Genomic DNA, 9,200 nt, shown 5'->3' with positions numbered 1-9,200 from the left:
ACAGGTTGTAAGAAAATCTTGGCAAATTGCTGGAAAGGTTTTGCTTTATAAGAATATTGTTTTGATTTTAATAATAAAGAACATTAATTCCATGTTTTGGTGTTGTGGTTTTTATTTTACCAGGCCTGTTGCTTTCTGTGGCAATTTGAATATGATTGGTGAGAGCTGAACCTAGCAAAAATAACAACTGTTAATTAAGCTTTATCTAGTCTACGTGTAATCTGTCAATTTCAGTTAATTTTCAGTTAATTTGCAGGACACTTCTGCAAGGCAATCTGAAGGGGTCAGGATACTCTTACACGAGCACCTCAACATGCCCAGTAAGTCCAATGCATCCCAGCTCTTCTGAAAGACATTGTATTTCTGCACAGACCTGCCCACGCCGTGAACGGAGACCCTGTAGCCACGCCTGTGGTTAGTCCTGGGGGTTTTTTTTTAGCTTTTGTTCCTGCATGACAATACATTTTCCCAACTCCTAGCACATGCCACTTCTTTCATGTCCCTCTGACTAAGCCACAACTTCCAGCTACAGCTTCCAACAACTTCTCGGTAACCCCCTGCCCAGCTCTCTCCACATCTTCCTTGCCCAGTCTATGTCCCGATGAGTACCTGTGGACCTTCTCAAAACATTAAATCTTTTGCCTGCCAGAGCACCTGAATCTACTGCTTCTCTTTTCTCTCCCACCCTCCCAATCCCCAACTTCAAACTGACCCTGGCTTCCCCAAAGCTCTGGTCCTTTTCTACCCTGTTTTCTGTTGCAGGCTGCTTACCCTTCAAGATACAGCGGAGGAGCTGAAGTGCCATCTGGCTCGGTGTTCATGGACACCTACTCCCCTAACTCCGCTGCAGGGAGCTCAGGGTAATGGTCACAAACTATCTGGAGAGAATGGATGGGCAACGTGCAAGGAAACCAATTGCTGTTGAAATGCACTCCACACAGAGGGTCAGCAAGGGAAAGATTGCTTCCTGCCACCTTCTGCTGAAATGCAACTACTTCAGTAGTAGTAGGACCAGAGCCAGTGGCTCCCATGGGAGCAATCTAACCATTGGGCTTTGGTGGCTCTGCAGTGCATGCTCTTGCTGCTGCCACCACTGCCGCTGTTGTCCTCCGGTGGACACATTTTTCTCTCTACTGTTTTCTCTCTTCAAACTGAAGATGTCATCCGTCTGTCAGGTTCTCCTCTTGATGGTCTCAATTTCCTAGGGTTTTTTGGGAGCTTGTGGAATTGACTGTTTCCCCTTTGTTTGTTCTTTGAATTGTGGTCTCCTGGGTTCTGATTTTTGTTTATTCCCCCGGCCCCACACACACACAAAAGCCCCAAACATACACCTCAGTTCCCGAACAGACTACAGTATGGAAGGTTTCTGCATTGGTAACAAAATGTTTCTAAGCCAGTAGGCCACAAAGGTTCCTCAGGGGCCAGAGAGATTTTCTGAGCTCAGGATAATTTCTAAACAATTTAACCTTTGCAGAAGAATTTACTTTAACCTAGAGAAAAATACTTAGGTTAATTTAGGCTGACAGGTATGGAAAATCTAATAATAGGGATTTAAATCAGAACATCGCCACAAATTTGGGTGAATAAAAATAGGACAATCTTTTCTTAGCACTTTCAACAGTAGAGAGACCATTAGCAGGATAAGAGCACTGTTATGCCCTATTAACAGATACTGTGGTGGAAAAAGCTTTCCACTGAGAAGCTTCATTATTTTATGTTGCAGGGTAGTGGCTGTCATGTGGAAAACTGTTGCCGTCATCCTAGCTCTGTGTTCTCGTACAAATTGTACTTTAAAGCTATAATAGAATTTTAATCCCTGGCTTATGAAGGGCTTTCTTTGGTCTTTTCTTTGTTTGCCAAAATATAGCTTGATATTTTAAAACAAAGTATGATTGGCTCCTTAAAAGCATATAGGTAAATCTAATTCAACAACTGCTCTTCATGCTGCTTGAGTCTGCTTTCTGAGTCAATTTGTTGGCAGAGTTGGAAGGACCATACCCTCTGGCCTCTGTGTTGTGTGTACTTTACAGTTTTTGTTTTCTTGAAGAAAGTAATTGAACAAATGTCTTTCCAAAACATCTTCAGTCAAACTGTCTTTAAAAATAGCGATTTTTTTGTGACTAATGTGAAGCACCTTGCCTTGAATGGCTTGAAATAAGCACCAGTTCTCTGAGAAACCTTTCCATGTAGCTAAAATAGTGAGACATGCAAAGCAAATATTAGCTTTTAAGAATCATTTCCAGCTGTCTTATTTGCAGAGACTTTAGATTATTCCTGATAAAGTCATCAATATAAATATAGCTTCTCTTAAGTCCTGCAAGTCTGATACAACTCTCCCTTTTTAGTGGAGACCCTGTTTTGTCAGAGAAAATGTGCATGGTTAATTCCTACAGTTGTGGGGTTTATATGTATAGCCTACAGCACTTCCATTAAAGCCTCAAAATGCAGTTTTCTCCTCATAATCATGGAGAAAATTTGTGTGTGGGCTTAATGGGGTCAAATAAAGCCAGGAAGCCAGAGTGTGCTTGGGAGGGTAAATCTGCTTTCCTTGGTATACTTTCCCTTTGTTCCCCTGTGGAAGTTCAGCGGGGACACAGCAGAACGCCCCAGGCAGCTGTGGGTGACAACAGCCCGTAGGAGCAAATAGTCCAGGGTGAAGCACTTCTCCAGTCTGGGTCTTTGTGTCTCAAAATCCATAGCGGAGCCAACACAGGTTCTCCAAACAGCTGTGGACACGCTGCTGTGTGCACGAAAAGAGGAGGCGGGGGGGGGGCACACAAAAGGAGATTTATTTGCTGCTCCCTGGGCTGGACTTCATCAGGGGGATGCCAGTTCCATGGGGTTTTGTGGTTTGTTTTTCGGGTACAATAAATCATCACTAGGGAAATATGTCTAAAAGCTCACTGTAGGTATCCTAACAATGCACAAAACAAAAAGCAGGGCCATATCTCAAGCCCTGAGGAGCCATGGTTACTGCCACAAGGGGGGAAAGACTATTGACAGGGTCTGTGGTAGGGAAACAGACCCCTTTGGGAGGGCATCCAGAGCACCTAGGAGTTCAGCTTCACCATATGGCTCTGCTGATCCGACAGTTCTCTACTGCTGGTGCTCCAGCTTCGGCCTTTGTCCACATCCCTGGCATCAATCCTGCTGTGTCTCTGATGCCATGCAGCGCGTCACCGATGGGTGTAGTCCCATGGCATCTGGATGGTGGCCAGAGGTGGGTCCTGGTAACAGGGTTCATTGACACCCCCAGGCTCGGTAAAGGGTGAAGCAGGCTTGGGGTTCATCCAGGAGGTCCAGTTGGGAGGGAAGAAGCAGGGGTCCAGAGGCAGCCCTGCAGACCAGGCTGCAACATGTTGTGGAGGATGGAAAAGCTCTGTTGCTTTCTTTTCCTCGTATGTGTCTTCAGTTGTTTCTTCCTGAGCATACTCTTTTTTTTCTTTTTTTTTTTTTTTTGCATATTGGTCACCTCTGCTGTGTTTTCATGCATAGTAATCCATTTTTCTTGTGAATTTAGGGAGGATCATTATTTCTGATTAATAGGCTAATAAGCAATGAAAAGTGAAAGATTTCAAGCACTTTTGTTTATAGATGTGAGAAGGTTCCTAGAAACAGCCTTGTCCAGTTGTAACTGCATGAACTCACCGATTCTGAATAAACTAACATGAGATCGCAGCAAGGTATGTGCCAGACTTCTCATCCTGCCAGTTCCAGTGCCAGCTTGGAAGTGTCAGGACCTTGGAAATAACATAAAACGTTGTATCTTGAACATATATGTCTTGAATAGCAGTTTGAAAATCACACTGATATTTTAAAACAATGCAGTTCATCATCCTCTCTGTCTTTTTTCTCTTTAGTGGTGATTACGACAATCAGAAATGCTGTGCCTGCCAGGGAGATAATATTCAAGCTGAAACTGGATTTCTTGTTTGTAGTGAAAGAAATAAAGACTTCAAATATCTGGCTTGCACACAAAAGGTGAAGGGCACCATGGAGTGCTGTGACTGTTAGAAAATTAAGAAGCTTCTCATAAATTATAAATAGACTTTACATCCTTTTGAAATGTGGAAAAGCTTGTTTAAACAATTATTAAATACAATTTTAAAAGTAGCTGTTTGATCCAGGGTGCAAGATATGGAGGAGCAGCCAGCTGGTGGGACGCGGAGGTGAAGAGGCTGGGGGACGGGGTGGCCTCCCTCTCCCCCTGCCCCTGAGCTCCGCAGCATATTCTTCTGCTGTCCTTAGCTCTCTCCTGATCAGATCTGCCAAAATACTTCTCTTATTTTATTGTGAGCTTATACTTCATCCTGGTTTTATTATTCAGTGCTACATTCTCCCAATGTGTAGAAAGCCAAAAAATGCACAGTCTTTGCCTTTGAGAAATTACACTTTAAGCATAAGATACTGTCGTGGTTTAACCCCAGCCGACAGCTAAGCCCCACACAGCCGCTCGCTCACTCCCCGCCATGGGATGGGGGAGAGAATCGGAAGAGTAAAGATAAGAAAACTCGTGGGTTGACATGAAGACAGTTTAATAGGTAAAGCAAAAGCTGTGCCTGCAAACAAAGCAAAACAAGGAATTCATTCACCACTTCCCATGGGCAGGCAGGGGTTCAGCCATCTCCAGGAAAGCAGGGCTCCATCACACCTAACGGTGACTTGGGAAGACAAACGCCATCACCCCAAATGTCCTCCCCTTCCTTCTTCTTCCCCCAGCTGTATCCCTTTAAGGTAGGTATCTAAAGAACATGGTAGGGTGCACGCTGTAGGGATCCCTGTCTTCCTCCATTGACTCTAAAGGAAGCCCAGGTGATTTGTTTAGATTAAATACGTACTTTCAACATGGTGCGAATAATCCCAGGCTCAAATAATTTTCTCACTGAAACTCTAAAGAAAACCGGGAATTTTTAAAAATTTTTTTCTGATGTTTTTCACATTTTCATTCCAGGGGAAAAAAAGTCTGTATAGCCAAAGAGACATTTTTGTTCAGAATGTCCATCGGAGGAAAATGTGTATCTCTTTGGGCTGGTGCCAACTGCCCATCAGCTGGTGTCCTGGGGCCGGGCTCTGAAATGTGGCTGGTGCCTCTACTCCTGCCCTCTCCCTCACTGGTTGGTGTCTGCGGACAGAATATATGCCAGAGTGCTAGCAATTCCTGTCCTTTGTGTGTATTACAGATATGCCTTGGGCCTAAGAAATGACAACCGTAGGACGTGTGATGACTTGAAAAATCATGCACCGATGCTATCCACCCGCCAGCCAGCACGGGACGAGTGATGCATTATAAATCCAGATCCTTTACCAGTGGAGTGATTAAAGAAGCAAGAAAGAAGTTTTAATCCCTGCCTCAAGCGGTTTAAAACCTCCGTCTTGCTTGGGGTCCTACATAAATCAAAACACAGGACCGGCTATATTCTGCAAATAAATCTTCCTTGATATTTACTTCTCACATAACTTCTCTGTAACAGAATCTGAATTCCCTACCAAATATGCTAATAAAACATCAACCATTCTGCAATTTAGTAGCATCATAATAATAACACTTTCTTCAGTTATATGTCACTCTTTCAGAGAGCACTTGACATACTGCTTACACATAGAAAGTAAATATCTTAATATATCATTTAGTCTATTATTTCTTAATATTGAAACCCACTAAATAGAAACCATCTGTACAATAATTAATCATGCATGAATACAAACCAAATGCAGATTGAATTAGCCTGAAAAAAGTCTCCCACAAGTAATTTGCACATGCACTTGAGGAAAATAATTTCAAACATCGTAAGTGTATGAATTATTTCTACTAGAGTGAGCAATCATGTTAATGGCAGAGGACACTCAGTACTGAGCATTGCAATAGGATTAAAGAACAGGTATCTTTTTTTTCATGAAAGAATAGGAACTACCAAAAGAAAAGTGATGAATAGTTTATAAAAAGTATTTTGCACATATAGAAAACATTCTGTTTGAGGATGTGATGATACTTTACAATCATGAATTAAGCCTTACAAGCAGTCAGAGGAGAACTGATAGCAAATATATCACAACTGAAAATGCGTACCCAAGACCACCTGCCATTCTTAAAATTGGAATCAAAGTGCCACAGGTTTCAACAAAGACACCATAAAACAGTGGCCAGTTCTGTGCATGAGCTGGCGAACGCCATGTCGGAGCTGCTCCATCACTGCCTTTCCCACGACCGCGCCGTATGCCGCACAGCGCCCTGCCCTGTGCTTGCCACTGTGGGCAGCTACAGGCAAAGCTGTGCTGAAACGCAAAGCTGTGACTTCAGCTGCCATGTTGTCTTTAGCTTTAAGTTGAAAAAAACCCTAGTGCTCACAGCAGTCGTCCAGAGCTTGAGCTAATTTGAAGCTGGCTGCGTACGTCTGCACGGGTGCAATCACAGCTTTCAGGTAGGCATGTTTACAGTCACCTCAAAACCCCAAATCAGGCCTTCTGCACACCTACCATGAGGAGTCATCCTTCCTAGCCCATGTTCAGATAAACCAGTGCCACTAGACTTCTGATGTTAAGTAGCTGTAAAGACTTGGATGTTTGGTTGCAAACCGGACCAGCTGAACAGCTGTTTAGTTAAACAACAATTAAAAAGTTGTTTGCCAGCACTTTAAGAATCCCAGCCTTCTCTTTTCAGCTGCATGAACTTTTTCTGCTGTGAACTTAACCTGTCACAACTTTCTTTCACTGCACATATTTGCTGATGCCAGAAGCTCCAGCAGAAAGAGTTCACAAATCAAGCCTCTGGCAGGTTGCAGGCTGGGTCTCATTCTCACCTACGCCTCGGTGCCTCGGGGGACGTGCTGTCTTCTCCAGCTGAAGCGCACAGGTATGCCTTTACTTGCTTCCCTCAGTCGGCTGTGCTCATTTCCAGCTGAAACACTTGGCTGTCTGAAACGCAGGTAAGACCTCTTCAGTATTTAATTTTCCTGCTAAGCATGGAACTAATGTTGGGGTTTTGCCGGTTGTTGTTTCTCTGTTAGAGTGAGTCACGTTTAAAGAGTATCACTGGTATTGAACGTCACGGTGTTAGACAGGGTAGCGACTGGGACGTCTAACTTCCAAGATTACTCTTACTGTGGATACCTATATTTTACTGCAGTGCTGTCACAGTTAAAGCCATCTCTGAGTCTGTCCATCATTCTGACAGAGTATAAAGTCCAACTCAGCAGGGAAATGTTTGCTTGGTTTTGCCTCAGACACCGGCTCTGCTGCCAGCTCCCTCTGTAGCCGGGGAGCCAGGCGCAGCTGTGCAGATGCTCTCCAGCATCGTCTCACCCGCACACACCAGGCTCTCTGTGGTCGTGGCAGGTGAGAGGAGCTGAAGCAGCACGAAGTGCTGGTGGCCCTTGATAGCTTTCCCTACCTGTGGTTGCTGAAATAGCCATGTAGGTATGGCTGTTGTGTCATGTGCTGTGTAGAGCCACGTGAACCAAGCCTACGTGGAGCCTGTAACATCTGAAATACTTTGAATGCCTTTGCTTTGTTGCCCCTATTCTGGGGGGGGGTTATTTCATCTTAGCTCATTCAGCACAGTGGTGGCTGTATGAAGGTGAGGAACAAGGACAGAGGCGGGAAGCAGCACTTTGGGCATGCTCACGTGGGGATGCCCCAGCAGCTGGAGCTGCATCAGGGCATGCTGTCTGCGCTGGCGCCTACAGATGGAGAAAGAGGTGGAAGGTGCAAAGATGGGGGGCAGGCTGCAGTTTGGGAACCCTACTTGGTGGCAGCGTGCTGTGTTGTCTTTTATACCCATGGCTGCCTTCTGTTTTTCCTACAGAGGTTTTGTGTTGGCAAGTCTTATTTTCCTCCAGGTGAGTAGGAAGAGGAAAGGTGTGAAGTAAATGCCACAATGAACTTCCCTTGGGTTCACGCTGAGGTTCCCCTGTACAAGTCTTGCATTGATACTGACATTACCTGTTTTTCCTCACCGCGCTTAAAGATGTGGTTATAATCTTGTCTCTGCCAAAATTCGTAACACCTGACTTCAGGCATTTCTCAGTGGCATCTTCACTAGAACCTCGGTCTTTGTCGTAAGTCAATGCAAGAAACATTAACCTCCAGAGAAGGAGTTAGATCTCTGCAAACAGCCCTGCTGAATTTAGTTAGGATTAAACAGCTTCTATTCAAATACTACAGTATTTTTCCTGATAGCATTTTGGTTTTACTTTAAACTATGTTGTGAATATGTTTTTATGGTCTTCTCCGAAAGCACTAGTGAGGTGCCCATCTGCTTTCATCCCAATTTAAGTGCTGAAAATTGTCAGGAGAAATTATTGCTAAAACAAAATCAAAGCCAGGGTTTCCTTTTAACCTTTATATTTTTATTATGGCTCTGTCACTTTACTAAAGGCTAGCTCTGAGTAAGCCTACGCGCAAGGGGTGCCTTGGTGAGGCAGGGCACCGGGTGACCCACCAGTTCTTCTCTTGCAGCGGCACCAGTTTGAGTTTCACGGGGAGGCATGAAGCTGGGGCTGGCCATCCTGTTGCACCTCAGTAAGTACAGATTTTACAGTTATTCAGGCCAATTTTGAAATATTACCATGTAATTTACATATCTCTGCAAGATTTTGTTGGAGTGCATCTTTTATGTACGCTATTAAGATACACGTGACAGCGAGTCCTTATTCCCCTCTCTTCTGCCTAGGAGCTATGAGTGGTATGAAACCTTTAAATACAAAGAAAAGCTAATTGAGTAACTGAGTAACTGTTGCAATTGAGTCTGAATCAGGTCCTGAAGGGGGCAATCATTATCTACTGACAGCTAATATCATGGATCTTGGATAATTAAAGGACAGCCTAACCAAACATATGCCTGGCTTTATACCTGAAGAGTCAAGCTTCACTCATCATCTGAAGTGTAGCCTGAGCCATAGGCTGAAACCTGGCTGTAAAATACTGTATATTTACTGCTGTAATTGCATTACAGCTTCTGGTGTTCTGTGGGATCTTCACGTATCGATTGTATTTTTTTTAACTGCACTTTTTACAACAAGTTGAGCCAAGTAAAGCTGAACAGATAAAGCCTCCAAGGTACCCATTCCTGTTCAGGGTTTCAGGACAGAACTTGTTTAAAAGGACAAGCCCTGTAAGGGAGGTCTTAACATAATGGGGAAAATATTTAAAGTTGTTTCAGGCAAAATAAACCAAAAGATCCTGCAATTATTTAGAGAATTCAG

General features: G+C 43.9%; 1 protein-coding gene across 1 annotated transcript in view; it reads left to right on the top strand.

Moving 5' to 3' along the window:
• Positions 1 to 8,483: 8,483 nt before the first annotated feature.
• The window catches only part of LAMB4 (laminin subunit beta 4), a 43,166-nt gene continuing 42,449 nt past the window's right edge, over positions 8,484 to 9,200 (top strand). Inside the window, exon 1 of the mRNA XM_075726962.1 lies at positions 8,484 to 8,517. Coding sequence (XP_075583077.1) covers positions 8,484 to 8,517 — 34 coding nt within the window. The remainder of the gene's footprint in view (positions 8,518 to 9,200) is intronic.

Source organism: Pelecanus crispus, chromosome 1 (genome assembly GCF_030463565.1).
Source record: "Pelecanus crispus isolate bPelCri1 chromosome 1, bPelCri1.pri, whole genome shotgun sequence".
NCBI lineage: Eukaryota > Metazoa > Chordata > Aves > Pelecaniformes > Pelecanidae > Pelecanus > Pelecanus crispus.
The sequence above is the reverse complement of the archived record's forward strand: the minus strand, read 5'-3'. Positions and strand labels throughout refer to the sequence as shown.